At 41.3% G+C, this 20,226-nt stretch overlaps 1 protein-coding gene across 1 annotated transcript in view; it reads left to right on the top strand.

The window, feature by feature from the left end:
* Positions 1-17,904, top strand: part of PRKAR2A (protein kinase cAMP-dependent type II regulatory subunit alpha) — a 156,811-nt gene extending 138,907 nt beyond the window's left edge. Inside the window, exons 7-11 of the mRNA XM_073350887.1 lie at positions 3,106-3,207; positions 4,608-4,682; positions 11,595-11,660; positions 12,803-12,941; positions 14,357-17,904. Coding sequence (XP_073206988.1) covers positions 3,106-3,207; positions 4,608-4,682; positions 11,595-11,660; positions 12,803-12,941; positions 14,357-14,490 — 516 coding nt within the window. The 3' untranslated portion in view covers positions 14,491-17,904. The remainder of the gene's footprint in view (positions 1-3,105; positions 3,208-4,607; positions 4,683-11,594; positions 11,661-12,802; positions 12,942-14,356) is intronic.
* The last annotated feature ends 2,322 nt before the right edge of the window (positions 17,905-20,226 follow it).

The raw sequence follows: 20,226 nt of genomic DNA on the forward strand, positions 1-20,226 counted from the left end.
TTTTGTTGCTCTTTTCTGGGCTGTTTCAAATTTATCCACATCTTTTCTAAAGTGTGGCACCTACAACTGGACACAGTATTTACTCATCCAGCTGCGGTCTCACCAGTGCTGAGTAGAGTGGGATAACTATAATTATTCTCCATTTTGTAGTTGTTCTTTCTTCCTAAGTGTAGTGCTTTGCACTTGTCTTTACTGAATTTCATCTTGTTGATTTCAGACCAATTCTCTAATTTTCAAGATCTTTTTGAATTCTAACCCTGTTCTCCAAAGTCCCAAATGTTATAATTGTACTCTCCACTCCATTGTCCAAGTCATTAATGAAAATATTGAATAGTATCAGACCCCAGTGGGACTTCACAAGATATGCCTTCTCACTTCAACAGTAAGCCATTTATAACTACTCTTACAGGAGTATGAGTTTTCACCCAGTTATGCACCCATTTTATAGTAATTTCATTGAGACCAAATTTCCCTAGTTTGCTTATGAGAATATCATGCAGGACTGTGTCAAAACAGTTAGTAAAATCAAGGTATATCATTGCTGCTGTGTCCCTGGCTAGGCCAGTAACCCTATCCAAGAAGGAAATTAGGTTGGTTTGGCATGATTTGTTTGTGACACATTCATGTGGGTTATTCCTTATAACCCTTTCATGCTTTAGGTGATTACAAATTGACTGCTTAATTATTTGTTCCAGTATCTTTCCAGGTATCAAAGTTAGGCTGACTGGTCTATGCTCCTTGGTTTCTCTTTGTCCCCCTTCTTAAAGATAGGTGCTGTGTTTTCCTTTCTCTAGTCCTCTGGGCCACACCCCATCCTCCATGAAAGTTCTCAAAGCTACTCCCTAACAGTTCCGAGATTGCTTCAGTAGTTCCTTAGATATCCTAGGATGAATTTAATCAGGTCCTGCCATCTTAAATACATCTAACTTATGTAAATAGTCTTTAACCTGTTCTGTCCCTATCTTGGTTTGTGTTCCTTCCCCTTTGTTGTTATAATTGTGTTGAGTACCTGGTCACCATTAACCTTTTAAGTGAAGAGTGAAGCAAAATAGGCATTAAACACCTGAGCTTTCTTGATGTGATCATTTATTAGCTCTGCTTCCCCACCAAGTAGAAAACCTAATAATTCCTTCATATTTTCCTAATATGTTTTAAAAACATCTTTTATTGTCTTTTATGGCCCTTGCTAGGTGGAACTCATTTTGTGCCTTAGCTTTTCTGATTTTGATTTTTCTGATTTTGTCCCTATGTGTTTGTACTATTCTTCCCTTAGCCTGCTGAGAAGAAGAAAGCTAAATATTTCTGATGTTGCGGGTACAAAAATATGAGGTGAACAACCCTTGCAGATATTGGGCGAGCTTAATCTCATTTGGTCAAATGCTGCTACCTAGTGGCCACATTGATCAAGTCACCCCATAACCTTCTCTTTGTTAAGTTAAATAGATGGAGTTCTTAGAGTCTACCACTATAAGGTATGTGTTCTAACCCTTGAATCATTCTTGTGGCTGTTCTCTGAACCCTATCCAATTCATCAACTTTCTTCTTGAATTGTGGGCACCAGAACTGGACATGGTGTTCCATTACCAGTCACACTAATGCCAAAAAGAGAGGTAAAATAACCTCTCAACTCCTATTTGACATTCCCTTCTTTATGCATCCCAGGACTGCTTATGTTGTTTTGGCCACAGTGTCACTTTGGGAGCTCATGTTCCACCATGAGTATCCACCATGACCCCCCCAACCTCGCAGGATAGAGTCCCTCTTCTGTAAGTGTGACCTACATTCTTTGTTCCTAGATGTATACATTTACCCATATTAAAACACATATATTGTTTGCTTGTGAGCAGTTTATCAAGCAATCCAGATGGTGCTAAATTGGTGATCTGTCCTCATCATTATTTACCACTTCCCCAATGTTTGTGTCCTCTGCAAAATTAATCAGTTATGATTTTATATTTTCTTCCATGTCATTGATAAAAATGTTAAATAGTATAGGGCCAAAAACTGGTCCCTTCAGGACCCCACTGGAAACACATGCTTAATGACAATTTCCTGTTTACAGTTACATTTTGAGACGGATCAGTTATCCAGTTTTTAATCCATTTAATATGTCATGTTAATTTTAATATTCTGGTTTTTTAATCAAAATGTTGTGCAGAATCAAGTCCAATGCCACACAGAAGTCTAAGTATGTCACAACAGCACTATTACCTTTATCTGCCAAACTTGTAATCTCATTAAAAAAACCAGGTTAGTTTGACAAGATCTGTTTTCCGTAAACCTATGTTGTTTTGCATTAATTACTACCCTCCTTTAATACTTTATTAATTGAGCCCCATATCAGCCTCTCCACTATCTTTCCCGGGATCGGTGACAGGCTCGCAGGCCTATAATTACCCAGGTCATCCCATTTACCCTTTTTAAAAATGGTTACACCATTAGCTTTCTTCCAGTCTTCTGGAACTTCCCCAGTGCTCCAGGACTTACAGAAAATCAGCATTAATTGTCCAGCCAGCTCTTTTAAAACACTTGGATGCAAGTTATCTGGACACGCTGATTTAAAAGGTCTAATTTTAACAGCTTCTGTTTAACATCCTCCAAAGATACTAGTGGAGTGGAGAGTGCTGTCACCATATGATGAAACTATATCCTCTGTGTTTTTCCCCCAAATACAGAACAGAAATATTTATTGAACACTTATGCTTTTCTGCATTATTAACAATTCTACTATTTAAATCTAGCAATGGACCAATATCATAGTCAGGATTCTTTTTGTTCCTAATATATTTTAAAAAGTCTCCTTCTTGTCCTTAACTCCGCTGGCTGTAGATTTCACCTTGTGTCCCTTTGCTTCCCTTATCAGTTTTCAACAATTCCTAACTTCTGATTTCCATTACAGTAGGTCCTTTTTACAGCAGCCATCAGCAATGCCCATTATTTGATTAATACAGCACAATTTTAATAGACTTTTTAAACACAGTGTTTATAAACTAGCATTTGCAGCATTCCTGCTTTCTGGAGAGAAAGCATCAGTCTGCATATCTCTTAAACACTTGCCATTTTGTCCAAAGGAAATAATCCATTTTTCTATCCTTTCTCTTACAGGATCGAGTGACGTTCAGAAGAATTATATTGAAAAACAATGCGAAGAAGAGGAAGACATTTGAATTATTTATTGAGTCTGTGCCCCTTCTTAAATCGCTGGAGGTAAAGCTGTTTTGTTAGCATTTGCTTTAGAGAGTCTGCTATTATTGATGCTTTTCAATTAGATAGGATTCTTGTTGGATCCTTGCTAGAGCACAATTTGAAATAGAAATTACAGTAACACCACATTAGTAGAACAACTTAATTTCTTTTACAGCAATTATGCAAAAAATTTGTTCAAATCCTTCCTTCAGTCACAAGTGGAATGAAAGGTTGCTGATTTCATCTTAAATACCATATGTACCCTTCTTCAAAATCACCATACATTCGGGAAACAACATTGTTCAAAGCAAGGAATGGGAGTTAAGGGGTCAGGGTTCTCTTCCAGATTATGGGTACTGATGTGTTGTTACTTTAGATAGTGACTTAATGTCTCTTTGCTTCAGTTTCCCCATCACAGGCATACCTTTCACGGATGTTCTCTAAGGCTTAATTAATGTTTGTAAAGCACTTTCAGATCCTTTGATGAAAGGTGCTAGAGAAAAGCAAAGTATTATGGTTAGATGTGACTGGCAATCTCTGCTCAAGGGCTGGAAAAAACATGGTGGTACAGGTCAGGACAGAGGTGTATTGGCAAAGCTATGGGAGGAAGCATCCACAGCCCCTGCTCCCTCTGTACCTGGGTTAAACCAGCTCCATCACTGTGACCTTCCTGAGCACTAAAGTGTCTCATAAATATTTAGGAAAATACAAAAATACCTCATTAGCATTTCTGGTGGCTTATTGCATGACAAACTGTGTTTATATTATATGTAGAATAACTCATTTCATTACATTTGAGGTACACATGCTCAAGATTAGTTGAGTAAGATTTAAATCCATTATTGATGTATCATCTTTGCTGTCGAATTATTCCTTTCTGAACTGTTTTTGCCGCTACTCTGGACCCATCAAATTCTCTCTTGAGAGGCTAAGTGGACAAGAGGAAATGTGAGCTTTAATGGAAGATTAATCTCTTTAAACTATCATCTCTTCCCTGTACATGAAGACTCGGGCATACATATTTCGTACAACCGCTTTCTAATTTTTAATTTCTAATTTACCATCATTAAAACAACAGACCTTTAAACTGCAGTCAAGTTAACACATTTGACTTTTTCCCCTTACTTAGTCATAAGTACATAGGGTCAAATTCAGCTCTGGAATAAATGAGTAAACGCCACTAAAGTCAATAGTCAATCTTCATTTAATCCACTGTTGAATATGGTTCCCTATCTATGACACTAGAAAAATCAGAAACTCCCAGATGCTCACTGTAAATTGTATGGCATGCTGATCTCAAAGAGCATAGCAAGCATTCTTTTTAATATAGTACACAAAAATAGGAAAAGCTTCACATGGTTTCAGGTCCTAATTCCTCAGGGGCAGTTGTACGCTGAATGGAAATTTTCTCTCTGTTCCAGGTTTCAGAGCGAATGAAGATAGTTGATGTAATAGGGGAGAAGGTGTATCGAGATGGGGAGCGCATCATTTCTCAGGTATTTGGACTTCGAATTCCCCCCTCTTTTTTTATACTACATGGAATCATAGATACCAGTTTGGTTGTCCAGTTTGACCTTATTCTCGCCATTATTTCTACTAACATCTTATTTAAGGTTGTTGGTTTTTTTTATTATTTTCAGGGTTGGGATGGTACGTAGTTCCCCTAGGAATTTGTTCTATTATCCATTTTTCTTACTCTAATTTACTTCCTGCTTGTGAATATTTTTAAAAAGCCTTTTTTCAAGTTATACGGGAAGTACAATACAATTAATGACTCATTTGGGTGATTAAGAAAAAAACACTAAGGAAAGATCCCTATTGATACAGGGTTCCATGAAGGTCCTCATCTTCCTGAAAACAGCAGACGTCTTAGACAATCACAACAAGCCTTTTAAATGCACAGTGTAGCCTGATGAAACGAGAGCGGATAAATAGTAAAATGATCTCTGACAAATTTTAGATCTTGTTCCTATCAAAATCTAAAACAATTCAACAGCAGTGATTTGTATAACACTTGAATTAGGTCATCAGGAAATTATCTAATTGAATTGAGTCTAACTAGTAAAAATCTGACCAAGAATCATTGATGATGTCTTCAGCATACATTAATTTTAATTATTTTGAGTGACAGATAATTTTGAATAAATGAACGGCCTAGCCTGTTAATAACTAAACAAAGCCAATTAATTCCATCCAAAAATCCACTCTGTTTTGCAAGATAAAACCCTCCTGCTTGAGGGCCTGAGAAGAGTGAGCTCTGGGCAAACGGAGAGTCAAAGGCAAAAAGCCCACGCTGAGATGTCAGGTTTGGGATCACATGCAGTCATTGATCCAATTATGCAGCACTTTTCATAGAATCATAGAATATCAGGGTTGGAAGGGACCTCAGGAGGTCATCTAGTCCAACCCCCTGCTCAAAAGCAGGACCCATACCCAATTAAATCATCCCAGCCAGGGCTTTGTCAAGCCTGACCTTAAAAACGTCTAAGGAAGGAGATTCCACCACCTCCCTAGGCAACGCATTCCAGTGTTTCACCACCCTCCTAGTGAAAAAGTTTTTCCTAATATCCAACCTGAACCTCCCCCACTGCAACTTGAGACCATTACTCCTTGTCCTGTCCTCTTCCACCACTGAGAATAGTCTAGAACCATCCTCTCTGGAACTACCTCTCAGGTAGTTGAAAGCAGTTATCAAATCCCCCCTCATTCTTCTCTTCCGCAGACTAAACAATCCCAGTTCCCTCAGCCTCTCCTCATAAGTCATGTGTTCCAGTCCCCTAATCATTTTTGTTGCCCTTCGCTGGACTCTCTCCAATTTATCCACATCCTTCTTGTAGTGTGGGGCCCAAAACTGGACACAGTACTCCAGATGAGGCCTCACCAATGTCGAATAGAGGGGGACGATCACATCCCTCGATCTGCTCACTATGCCCCTACTTATACATCCCAAAATGCCATTGGCCGCCTTGGCAACAAGGGCACACTGCTGGCTCATATCCAGCTTCTCGTCAACTGTCACCCCTAGGTCCTTTTCCGCAGAACTGCTGCCTAGCCATTCGGTCCCTAGTCTGTAGGTGTGCATTGGGTTCTTCCATCCTAAGTGCAGGACCCTGCACTTATCCTTATTGAACCTCATCAGATTTCTTTTGGCCCAATCCTCCAATTTGTCTAGGTCCCTCTGTATCCTATCCCTGCCCTCCAGTGTATCTACCACTCCTCCCAGTTTAGTATCATCCGCAAATTTGCTGAGAGTGCAATCCACACCATCCTCCAGATCATTTATGAAGATGTTGAACAAAACCGGCCCCAGGACCGACCCCTGGGGCACTCCACTTGACACCGGCTGCCAACTAGACATGGAGCCATTGATCACTACCCGTTGAGCCCGACAATCTAGCCAACTTTCTACCCACCTTATGGTGCATTCATCCAGCCCATACTTCCTTAACTTGCTGACAGGAATACTGTGGGAGACCGTGTCAAAAGCTTTGCTAAAGTCAAGATACAATACATCTCCACAAGTAACAGAACTCAGGAAAAGTATATAAAACACTCCTTAGATATTGCCCAGGGGATTAGTGATCTGAATTTATGTGGGCAGCTGGGATATGATGTATTTTGTACACCTTCAGCAGTGGATCAGATTTAGTGCCTGGAAAAGTCTTGTATGCTAGGAGTCATGTCAGTGCCATGCACACTCTTACCAAATAATTTTACATTTAAAAAATCATTTTTCATTAATTTGGTCATTCAGCTAAGAGTAACATTATCTTTAAAGCATTTGAAAGTTGTTAGCATTATCTAGTTCTTAGTTGAAATCCTTGCATTTCCCACTCAGCTTGTTTCTTTTAAGGTAGAAATGTTTTTTTCCAACATAGATGTGGTGCACAGATCTTTTAATGCCTTAATAGCTTGCAAAACTGTGTGAAATGAAATAGCTGGATTGACATTTTGGCTGTCTGAATGACACCTAACCTTCTGCAGTGTCTGAGTTCTAGATAAAGTCTAGAGGGACCACCAGCTCCTCTCTTCTGACACCCTCTGTCAGTGCTTCTCAAGGTGTCTGATGTGGGGGACCGGCAATTTTTTTTCCCAATGTGTGCGCAGACCAGCAGCTGATGGCTGCCGGTCCGCGGACCACCACTTTGAATAGCACTGCTCTATGTCACAGGCCACCAACACCAGCCAACTAAGGGTGCTAAGACCAGATGACAGAAAGAATCCCTATGGCCTCCTGGATTGCTTGGCCTGCTTATACTCTGTTGTTGTATTTGCATTATCTTAGCATCATAGACCAGGACCCCATCATGCCAGGCGCTGTAAAACACAAAACAAAAAGATAGTCCCTGCCCCCAGAACTTACAAGCAAAGACTAGAAACAACAGATGGATATAGACGGACGGGAGTACAAGTGAACAATGAGACATTGGTCAGCATGATAGACAGTGGGTTTTGGGACTTGCCCTGCAGCTGCTAGGAGAGGTGTCCTCCTCAGACATGGCAGAGGAGCCATACCATCATAACTTTTCCTACAGTCTTGGAAACATGTATTGCCTTGGCACTGGGCTGTGGCTCTCTCTCCTGCCATTTTTTAGGGTTCAGTTCCCTTCTCACTTATGTTCTTTGTAATGTATTTATAAGCTGTGTTCATGTCTCCTCTGATTCTCTCTATCCTCGGCCACTTAGGTACCTTCTATCTGTGTTTCATATCCATATATTTCCCATATATGTATTACACACAAACTAAAGAGAAGAGTAAGAACATAAACAATGGAAGAACATTAAGTTTGCAAAGTCAAGCACGCTAATGTAGGAAATGCCAGAATAAAGAGAGTCTGTACAACTCACATACGTTCACTAATTTTGGTTGCCCAGTCTGAGACATGTAGGACTTGATTTCTCACAACACTTAACATTGTATAACGCTTCATATGTTCAAAGCACATTTCTAAGTGACTTCAGTTGCACTTGTGAGTGCTCCAAGTTTCTGCAAATCAGAGTCCAGGGGTCTCAAGCCAGACAAACTCAGAAAATCAAGAACACACAATTAGTGACCACATATGAAACTAGCATCATAGAGGAACAGAACCAGGGATAGAATGCAGTTCTTCAGGACAGCATTCAGCTGCCTTAAACATGAGACCCTCCTTTCTCTTCCTGCAATCCCCTGCTTCATTCACTACATTCCTGCAACAAATGAGGCAGAGGTCCTACAGACAGCAGCCTCCTTCACCACACACAACTCGGATTCATCCACAGAACAGATCAGTCCTGTATATTGAATGAGGCAGTGTCCTGTGGAAAACACAGTATGTGATCATGTAATCAAAGACTGTATCATAAAGTATGCACTCAAACGGGCTGAGTTAAGGTTGCACTAACATCCGAGTGCTTGACTTTGCAACCTTAATGTTCTTTTCACATAAATTTTGTGTGCAGTTTCCTAGTTTCTTTAAATAGCAAACTAGAAAAAAAAAGTTCCATTATGTGGTGTCACATTGACACCCACATGGTTCATCAGCAGGGTTAGAACCTCTAGATCCATTGCACGGACCTCTGCCACTTGAGTTGACAGAGTAACTGATAGCCGTGGTAGGTTGCCATCCTCTATGTGGACCAGCACTAGAGGGGGATGGGATGCTTTTCCACTGGGTTTCACAGATATTTGCAAGCAGCAGAGGAATGGTGAGACTCAGGAATCTTGGGCTCCATTCCAAGCTCTAGCAGTCATATGGTCTTCTGCCCATTGCCCCCAAACTTTGACCCCTTCTTCTCTGTCCTCACCAATTCGTCCCAGTTGTATTTCTTCCCCATCCAGGCTCCTCATCCCCGTCCCATTCTCCTCACCTAACCAATTCCAGTCTCCACTCCTCAGGTTTTTCATCCCAGTTTCCTGGCCCAACAAGTCATAGTCTTCCCTCTTCTGACTCCCCATCACACTCCCAGTCTTCCCTTCTCACCTCCCAGCTCCTCATCTGAACTGTCTGTCTCCCCGCAACCTCTAGTTGGGTCTCTCTGCCTGTGTTTCCCTTCCTCACTGACTCCTACTCCCAGTTTCACTCTCACGCTCCTCATCCAACTCCAGTGTGCACACACCCGGTTCCTCATCAGATCTGTCTCCTTGCCCTCATCCCACTAATGCCCAGTCCATCCCCAGTCTACCACCTGGCTCCTAGTCCCAGCCTCCTTGCCCAGGCTGTCCCGGTGGGGTGACCAGCTGTCCCAATTTTATAGGGACAGTCCTGATATTTGGGGCTTTTTCTTACATAGGCTCTTATTACCCCGCCACCCCCGTCCCGATTTTTCACACTTGCTATCTGGGCATCCTATGTCCCGGCCACTTTCCCCAGCTCTTGTCCTCTCTGCTCTTGTCCTCTGCATTTGACTCAGGTAGCTTCCTCTTCCATGCTGCCTGGGTGTCAACAAGGGGAGTGGTTACTGAGAATACAGGATGGACAGGCTCTCCCCTTCTCTCAGTTCTGGTACCCAGGCCAGCCTGCGGCAGCCAGAGCTGCAAGTTCAAGGAAAGTCCTGCTCAGCCCGAGGCTGGAGCATGCCCGGTGCAGAGGGATTAAGCTATATCAAGTCTCTACTGAGCAGTATGAACTATGATATTTCAGAGACTTGCAGCTGGGCCAAATTTGTGCAGATTTTCATAGGGAAGGCAAAAGGCACGTCCCTGACACAAAGGGCAGTCCCCTAACAAATTTCAACATCCTGGTCCAAAGCACTTTTTGAAGTGCTAGAGCTTCTCAAAGAAAAGGTTACATGAATTTTTTAACATGGGCAAAACATATTTTTCCCTAGGCTCATTTTTGGATACAGCTGAACCATTTTGGCTGAAATTTTCCCAAAAAACCCTCCTGCAGCAGAGGCCTGGCATGGAAAATTTCAGCCCAAATGGTTTCTTTTGCAAAGTTATAAGCAACTGAAAACGCAATCTTATAATGGGAAGTGCTGGCCAATGTTCTTGTTAGACGAAGCTCCTGCCCTGTCTACAAAACACTTGTCTCTGTACTTGCGCATATATATATATATATATATATATATATATATATATATATATATATATATATATATATATATATATATATATATATATATAATCAAAGTAAAGCTAGACAGATAATGGGGGTCATCCTGTGAGCCCCAAGGTGAACACACTGTATTTCCAAGGGTGGTAGTTCTGGTGCATTTGTGGGTGTACACACCCATCTTCCCCAGCTATTTTGCACTTCAAGGTCATATTTAGCTGATTACCTGAAGCCACCCTATAATATCTTTGTTGGACTTGTTTGCTCTTCAGGTAGCTGTCCACCAATTTGTATCTTTTTTTTCCCCTTGAATGAATGACTTTGTTTCTTTAATATTATATTTTTGGCTCTATATTGAACGCCTTATTGACATCCCAGTATGCTCCGTCCACTCATTGTCAGATATACCATTAATCCTATAGAAGGCCATTTGATTTGTTGGCATAGCTTAGTTTTATCAAAACAATATCTCTTATTGGTTTTTAGACACCTTTCCCACAAAAGCTGATGTATTGGACTCCTATTAGTCTCAGCTGTTTTGCCTAGAATGTGTCAGGTTAATTAGCTGGTAATTTTCTGGTTCTTTCCTCCTATTGACCATAAAGGAATAGTTGCTACCATGTTTGGTATTTTCCAGACAGCTAGTCTCTCTCCAATGACTCACTGAAACTTGTTTTCAGAGGTTCCAGGCATTCCTTGGTTAGTTTTATTAAAAACTATATGATGCATTTCATCAGGATCTGCAGTAGTTTTGCCAGATTTCCCCCCGTCTTTGTTTGCCCTTTTGTTGTTGGCCTCTCCATTTGCCATCTCAAATCACTGAACTGCTTCCTGCACAAGGTTTTCACTACAAGTTGAGCAGAAGCAGCTCCTTGCAGTGCTGGCTCTTTTGCTATTTTCTCATACTTGCTCTCCTTTCTGATGTTGCAGAGATTCTGTATATTCCTCACCTTTCTCTTTTACTGAACGTACTTCTAAAACCCTTTCTTATTGCTTTTGACTCCTCTAGTTATCACTTTGTTGCTTTGTTTTTGTTTTCTTAATATTACATGTGCATTCCTTGACGACTGTTTACCAGTTCAACTTCCTATCAGTTTTTTCCCTTCTATTTCACAAGCATTTTTAAAACCTTCCTTGTTTATATTGGTATGTTAGCCTTTTGGATGTCAGCAGGTAGACTCTCCTCAGACTCCTCACCCCTCTTTTGAGCTACTGCTTTAGCCCAGTATAGGCCACTTCCTGTATTAGTCACTGCAGCAAATTTTCAACTTGTGCACAATTTAGCACTAAGCCCTGAATAGTGTGAACATTTGAATATAATTTCTGTATCTTAAAATAGGATGGCAAATTTATTCTTACCTTTTCTCTTTATAGGGTGATAAAGCAGACAGCTTTTACATTGTAGAGTCTGGTGAAGTAAAAATCTTGATTAAAAGCAAGGTGAGTTGAAATACAGTTACTGGGTGAGAAGTCCAGTGCTATCGTAGTTTAGAAACTAAGTGACAGGAAACAAAAAGTAGAGATAAATGGTCAATTTTCACTCTAGGCAAAGGTTAATAGAGAGGAGGTGTAGTATGGTTCCATACTAGAGTCAGTGGTGGTTAATATATTTATCAATGCGCTGGGAAAAATAGTGAACAGTGAGTTGGCAAAACCAGCAGATGACAGTTATGTAGGTGAATAAAGACTACAGAAGAGTGAAAAGTTGCGGAGGGACCTAACAAAGTGAATGGGCAGCACAATGGCAGGTTACATTCAGTGTTGACAAATGCAAGTCAACACTGAAGGGAAAAAATTTGAACCATTTCATGCTATTGCTGTGTTCTAAATTTTAAAAAAGTCCTGGGCATCATTGTAGGCAGCCCTGCTCAATATACATCTTTTGGGGGGGAGGGGGATATAAAAAGAAAAATACCCTCTCATCATAGGACCTTCCTCCTGAAACATATGGTACTGGATAGGGTTAGACAGGACAGCGGGCTCGGTAGATTCTCGGCCTGATCTATGTTCTTAATAAAAGTGCTGTGCTGTACAACAGACGAACTCTCGGATTATTTGAAGATCTGATCGTTATTGTTTCTAGCTGGGCAAGGCAGGCTGTACATCTCCCCAAAGTTGCTTCAAGCTATTTCAAAAACCGATTCTGAAGATGATGCATGTCTGTTTGAGAAACATGCTTTGCTTACATCTGCACATGTGCAAATTGTCATGATGTTCCCTTCCAAACTTCAAACATGGATACAGTCTTCCCTAGGGGGGACTGTAGTAGGCAACAGTCAACAGATACTCAAAGTACAGCATCTTTTAACCCTTTGCCCTTCTGTGACTTCTTTTAACTGGGGTCTTGCTTTCAAACAAATAGTTCTCCCAGTTTGAGGCAATCTTTACTGGGCAGAGCCTTGTGTATGTTATACTTAAAATCTTTGTTAGGGAATATTCTGGAGACCCTGTGTACAGGATACTGAGCCATTACTGAAGCATTTCTCTGCCAGCTGTGATCTTCTGTTCAGAGAGAGCTGTATGCATAGCACTGTGTCGTGATTAAAATAGTCACTTTGCTTATTGTTCTATTTCTGGCACAGACTATGACAAGTAAGGACGCTAACCAGGAAGTGGAGATTGCCCGGTGTCAGAAAGGACAATATTTTGGAGAGCTTGCACTTGTTACCAACAAACCCAGAGCAGCCTCTGCCTATGCTGTTGGGGATGTCAAGTGTTTAGGTAAGGGTACTTTGTGCTGCTAGGTATCTCTCTGCAGTAGGTGCCTTCAGGCAATGCCCAATTGCTTCATGTTGTCTATGCTATTCCATTAAGTTGTACAGCCATGTAGATTCTAACTGGCATCCAATCTGGATTGCTTGTTCTTCAGTCAAGGCCAGGAATTTTGGCCTGCAAGAGACCTTCAGCACTTCAGTATGGGAACCCTTGTTTCCTTCATCTTGCCTTTTTTTGTACCATTTCTGTTTTGACTGGGGATGGTGTAAGTGCCCAATGGAGATTAAGTACGTTACTTCCTTTATGTGCCTGGCTTCCACTATTTCAGAAAAGGGAAGTCATAGAGTCAAGTGTGTATCTGCAGCATGGTAGCATAAAAAGCACAACCTCCATTCAGCTTGATTTCCTTCCCTCTAAAGATGTTTGTTACACATGACAGAGATTGTGTAAAGAGTTGTCACTTTGGATGGGCTATCACCAGCAGGAGAGTGAATTTGTGTGGGAGGGTGGAGGGTGAGAAAACCTGAATTTGTGCTGGAAATGGCCCACCTGTTGATCACTTTAGATAAGCTATTACCAGCTGGACAATGGGGTGGGAGGAGGTATTTTTTCATATTCTCTGTGTATATATAAAGTCTGCTGCAGTTTCCACGGCATATATCTGATGAAGTGAGCTGTAGCTCACGAAAGCTTATGCTCAAATAAATTGGTTAGTCTCTAAGGTGCCACAAGTACTCCTTTTCTTTTTGCGAATACAGACTAACACGGCTGTTCATAGAATCATAGAATATCAGGGTTGGAAGGGACCCCAGAAGGTCATCTAGTCCAACCCCCTGCTCAAAGCAGGACCAATTCCCAGTTAAATCATCCCAGCCAGGGCTTTGTCAAGCCTGACCTTAAAAACCTCTAAGGAAGGAGATTCTACCACCTCCCTAGGTAACTCATTCCAGTGTTTCACCACCCTCTTAGTGAAAAAGTTTTTCCTAATATCCAATCTAAACCTCCCCCACTGCAACTTGAGACCATTACTCCTCGTTCTGTCATCTGCTACCATTGAGAACAGTCTAGAGCCATCCTCTTTGGAACCCCCTTTCAGGTAGTTGAAAGCAGCTATCAAGCAGTTACTCTGAAACCAGAGATTTTTCAGTCATGCTCATATTGCAGCTGTGTGTTTTTTGCATTTGGCCTCCAGATTTATGCCAGGATCAGACATTTATTTTTATTAGTCTCCTGGATCAGCATGACAGCTTTGTAAAATGAGAAGTTTGACTTCAGTGCGAGTGGCTTCCACTGAAACATTAGAACCATGTTGGCTGGACTCAAGTTACATGAGTTTTAGAAAGTAATTCGGATTGGGTTATTGCTTTATTTTGCAGGGCAGCTCTTTATTTGTTTTCACTCTTCTATTTGTTTCTGTGTAGTCATGGATGTGCAAGCATTCGAGAGGCTGCTTGGCCCCTGCATGGACATTATGAAGAGGAATATAACACATTATGAGGAGCAGCTGGTGGCAATGTTTGGTTCAAGCATGGACCTGTTGGATCCAGGGAATTAGGCACATGGTACCTTAGTGCCTTCTCAGTTCAAGACACAGAAAAGCCTCCTCTCAGCAACATAACACATAAGGAAAAATGGACACTACAGAACAGTTACTGCTGCTGTCTTCTTGGGCATTTTAGAAACCATAAATAAGTCTCAGCACAGATGGATGGGGAGAGGCTCACTCCATGCCTCCACTTTGCTGCTGAAATTTCATTATTAGGCTTAGTTTAAAGATGATTCTAACCCTTCTCTCACTTGTTTGGCTCAGAATGGCATGTCTCTCCAACAATATAAGTGCCTGATGCAAAACCCAAAGTGTAAAAGATACAGAACCTTCCTTTTTTTTCCTCATTTTATTGTTGTGGCAAATCTTCAGAGCAGATTTGTAATGGCAGGCTGCTTATCTTCCCCCAGGGAGCAGCCTTCTCTTTACAGTCTCTTAATATCTTCCTTTGACACTTCCTTTACAGAATGTCAAAAATGTAATTGTAGCATTTGGGTTTGATGCTGAATATATCAAGGGGACTTGAAATTATCAGAGCCATTGAATAAGTTGGCACTGAGGTGTTCCTGCCATCTGCTGAAAGCTGCAGGTACTGCAGTTCTGTAATAAAACTATAAACAAAGCTGGGGGCACAAGAGAGAAATAACTGCTCAATACTGAAATGCAGAAAATGAAGAATGATTGACTCTGAACATTTTCTGACCAGTAAAAAGAATTGTTTTCGTTCTTTATGCTACCACATATGCAGAGAGTTCGATAGTCATCCAACAGCTCCAGTGGCTTGAAGGTGCCATAGCTGTATCATCCCCATAAACTTGCTCTCCATTTCTTAAACGGGGCAGATTTTACTGCTGAGATGTTGCAGCACATGACCCTCTCCTGCTTAGATACCCTTTATACTGCTAGATTTCACAGGGCATTGCTGTTGTCTGGATCAGTTTTAAAACTCTCTTTTTAAGGAGGTTAATTTTTTTGTAATTTAAAGGAATAATAATTATGTACTTAAGCAGCTCCCCTCAATTCTAATATTTTGTAATATTTAACTTGATTAGGCACTTAGATACTTCCAAATGCCAAGTCTGTTTGTTAAATCTTTCAGAAATTAGCAACATTTGACTTCATGAAGCAAATGCCTTTGCTAACTAGGCAGTTGGTGTGTTTGGAGTGGTCTTTTGCTTTAGGTAATATAATTCAGTTAAAGATATTTATTTGTCAAATCTGCAGCGTTTATTAGGAAGACTTCTGTTTCTATAGATCTATTGACCTTAAGGCACATCCTGCTGAGATTTTATCAGAGTATTATCTAAATGAGACTCCGACCTTCAGGGGGACCCTTTTTATGGCATAAAATATAATATTTATATAAAGAAAAGGCAATGAATTTGTAGGTGATAAGTCTAGTGGTCCCCTTTCCATTTTCAGTGTTCTAAATTTATGTGAAACTTACCTCCATGTTTCTGGGATGGTGAAATTTTAATTGCAGACTCTGATGGGTAGAACTGAACCCACTATTTAATTTTTATGATCACCTGAGAAAGGGGAGAGAATACTATAACTCTGAATTCCTGCTTGTTAGCACACTAGAAATCTGCTCTAACAAGGTGGAAGGTGCAGAGCTACAACACGGAGTTGGCTTCTAGCCTGTAATATTTTCCTCACTCCTTCCAGCTCCTGCACTGTTCTGTAAAGTGGGATCCATATCAGGTTGAGTCTGTACTGTTGTTGTCTAGTTACAGTAGATTGCATTATGCTTTCAGATGATGGACTGGTTTGTAATGAATACCACTGAACAAGGTGTGCCTCACTGTTACAGCCCTGATGCTGTTATCTAGTTGCTCTTGTAACTGCCTCCACACACAGTGTGTTTTCCCTGTTTTACTGTACAGGTTCAGTTCTGCAAGGCTAAAAAAGCAGCAGGAACTGGAATTTCATTCATACTTCTGAGGTTTAACACTAAAAACACTCCGTCTTTCTTTTTAATTGTAGAATTTTAAAAAAAGAACAGTTGGCAGGTCCTCATGCTGATAACTGAGAGATCAGGATTCAGAAGCAGACTCAGGCTCTCAAATCAGGCCAGCTGTGGATTGTCCAGGCAATCCAGACACAAGCTGGTCTCCAAACCCATCTGAGTTTCCGTACAGCTTAAGCTGTCACATGAACTAAAGAAATCTCTCTGAATAACTATCCTCAACCAGCTTTGGTCCTTCCCATACAAACACTTCCTCAGATGCCCCTCCCTTGTATCCACTGGAGTAAAGCACATCTGGCTACGCTTACAACTTTCAGTTCTCTGCATTATAGGACTTGGTGCCTCAGAATATGCAAACCTGATAAACTGTACTGAAGCCTGGCCAAAAGGAAGCAAGATCTACTGGACACCCTTAGGGCCTTATGGAAATTCTGCACGGAAGGATTTTAATAGATTTAGAAGGCAGAGGGAGGGAACATGAGGCTATGGACTCAGAAAGCTAGAGGTCCCAGATGAGGGGACAGATTTACAAACTTTTATCCATCTCTATGCTCCTTGCATGCAGTAGAGTGGAATTATCACACACAGCCATGTCACACCCAATGTCAGATGGGACACTGTAGTATGATGCAAGTGAGCAACTGAACTTTGAGCAGAGAGAATGAGCCTCTAAGGGCAAGGGGTGGGGGATCATCAGTTTAAAGTCCATCTTTGGGATCTGCCTGGCTGGTCTGGTTTGTTTTAACCAATTTGCTATGTAGTCTTTTGGGGAGTGGGGATAAGAAGATAGGGAGAGGTGACCTATAGAATGTTACTCAATAGCACCTTTGGCTAGCCAGCCAGAGTATCAATAAAGGACAAAGTCAGAGTGCTTGAAAAGAGAGAGTGAGAATTGACTTTGAGACATTGGTCAGTAGTGATTCAGCTGCATCACCACATCCCTGTCTTACTCCAGCCACTTTTGTTTTAATGTGTCTAATGGATGTGTGAGTTTCTCTGTTGGTATTGCTCTGTGTTCAGTAAATCTGCCATGGATTCCCAGCAATTGGTAGTGGAGAGAGCTCTAGTTTAATAAGAGACCTCAGCAGCAAAGTGGGCAAGAGGATGATGATCTTGAGATTAGGAGAAATATCTGTCTTATTTCTGATTCTCTGCTTGTGATTGTTGTGAAGTCAGTGAGAGGAGCTTTCAGTGGTCAAGTGTCCTGGCATATGGTATTTCTGGTTAATGTCACAGCACAGGTTTCACAATGTACAAAAAAAAAAGCTGTCTTTTAAAAAAAACAAAAAAAACCCAAAGTGCAGTTTTGCACAGAGGAAAAAAGAAAAACCCCTTTGAATGTCACCTTCCATTCTCTTTCCTTTTCAGTTAGCTGATGTTGGGACTCTGGTTCTTGACATGTATTTGTAAACCAGTCTTGCCAAAATACAAATGTTTTGGGTTTTTTCACTCCAGTTACTTTTTGTTGTTATTACAATTACTTCTGTTTTCAGTCACTTCAAACATATGCTTTATTTCAAGAGGCCTTCCTTGTAATTTCTCTCTTTACAGGCTATAGTGTTATATCAGTATTTAAAGATGCAAAAGAAAGCCACTAGCCTCATAAGAGAATTACTGAAATCCACTTAGCCTGGCTGGAGCTAAAGATGTGCTACCAATATTTTCCTCCACTCAAAAAAAAAATTGAATTCTGCATAAAAATGCTACCTCAAGGCTCCAAGTGCTTTAAAGGTCTTTCACTTGGGAGAATTCCATAAGTTGGTTTTGCAAATTGGTCTGTTGCATTGAGTTAAATGTTTTTTATTGATTCATTGGGAGACCCATATTTTATTAACTCATTTTACAACTAGTATTTGATTCTCAAAGGATAAGTGATTGCAGAGAGATCGATTCTTGCACTGTGGTGTTGACAGCGGGAGGGAAAAATACCTGCCATATAAGCTTATGGTTTTTTAAAAAAAAAATCATTCTGGGGTTCAGCTTCACTTTTGGTAAATAAAATGCTGACATGTCGTGTCCAGCCTTCCTGGTATAATCCTGTGTGTGTGTTAACTTATTCCAGCTGACACAGCCCCCCACAGCATTTATGTAATGAAGTGGCTGTGTATGTCTAGTGACAAAGGAGAAAGCCTTACTTGGAGGACTGCTGGAGGCACTATAGTTAGTACTCTCAGTGGCCTGCTGAAAATGGTATTCTCTCCCTGACACAACCAGTTACAAAATTCCCCAACCACAGAATTTTACTATTTGGTGAGAGGGCCCTACTGATGCATTAAGATTACACCTGTATTTGGATATTATTGCTATGGATAAAACCAGCTCCTACGCTGTTGTTGCCACACTACATAGTAAAATGGTGCAACTGGCTTTCTGATTTATTATTTGAGTACTGTTGGTGTGTTGAGCACTGTGCAAAACATAGATTGTCCTAAAACAAATTCTGCAGGAGAACAAAACTAGTTTTAAGATAAGTTTCTAAAGTTAGCTGCCCTGCATTTGTGGCTGACGCATAGTGTGTGCTGAGCTGTGGCTGTCTATTTCTTTAACAAAACTAACACAAAACCTTTAAAGGAAACAAGTAAACATCCAGTACAAAAGATGTGCTGTGTGACCTGGAGAGTTTACTATCTGAACACCCAGCATGATGGCATATTTGCTTTTGCTGAGCTGGTTTTATTTTAACCCTTTTAAACTGTATATACAGCTTTAAATGTATAGATTTGGGAGAAGAATTCTGGTGTATCCACGGGACACACTGATCAACTTTCAAAATGGAAAGTGCCTTAGCAAATTCACTAGGGGCTTTGGATTAAATAAATGTGTCATGGCTCTGGGTTTTGCTTCCCATGTCAGCATTGGGAAGCTAGGAACTGTTCAGGTCAGTGTCACTAAAATGTACTGAAGTGCATCCACTAGGGACTCTGTCTCCCAAACCAAGGCGTGAGCTAAAGATCGGATCCGAAGCTTGCCAAGACACTAAGCATTTGGAAGAACCCCACACCTTCTGAGCACTCAAATCCCTCTCCATTGGAACCGAGAGGGGAGAGAAACCTCCCAGCCCAAGAAAACAAGCGGCATGAAGCTGAGGCTCCCTTGGCACCAAGTAGATCAACAGAGTTTACTGATGTCTGTGCAGGTGATGCGTAGACACTTGTCATCTGGGATCCGCATATCAGCAAGATGTTAAGGTTTGCATTATTACCCCCACTGCAGCGAATGAGGACAGATCTCTGCCATTGTTTCAGGCTGGCTGCAGACTCAAGGAAGACAGCACTGCAGCAGTTACTTTTGGTTTGTGTTTTTGAATGCTTTCTTTGGCAGGAAGAGGCCTACATAAATAATTGTTCTTTCATGAAAGCAGAGAGACCACAGCAAGGGAAAGGTTCTGCAGGAAATTCCCCAACAGCAGAATCCTGGCACATATAGGTTCTGGTCATGTGGAAAGGAGCTACAGGACAGTAAGTCGCATCTCCTGGGCCAAGCAGTTGGATCCACAAGGGTATGTGTGCAGCCTCTATGGACACAGCCATCCAGCTCTCTGTGGCTGCGGTTCACCGTTTCCGGCCAATGGGAGCTGTGGGAAGCGGTGCAGGCCGGGCCACTGCTTCCCGCAGCTCCCATTGGCTGGGAACGGCAAACTGCGGCCAGTGGAAACTGTGAGTGGCCGTACCTGCGTACGCTCAGGTAAACAAAGTGTCTCGCGGCCTGTCAGGGGCTTACCCCGAACAAGCCACAAACCAAGTTTGGGAACCCCTGCTCTACACTGATGCAACTAC

The sequence above is a fragment of the Lepidochelys kempii genome, chromosome 7 (genome assembly GCF_965140265.1).
Source record: "Lepidochelys kempii isolate rLepKem1 chromosome 7, rLepKem1.hap2, whole genome shotgun sequence".
Lineage (NCBI taxonomy): Eukaryota > Metazoa > Chordata > Testudines > Cheloniidae > Lepidochelys > Lepidochelys kempii.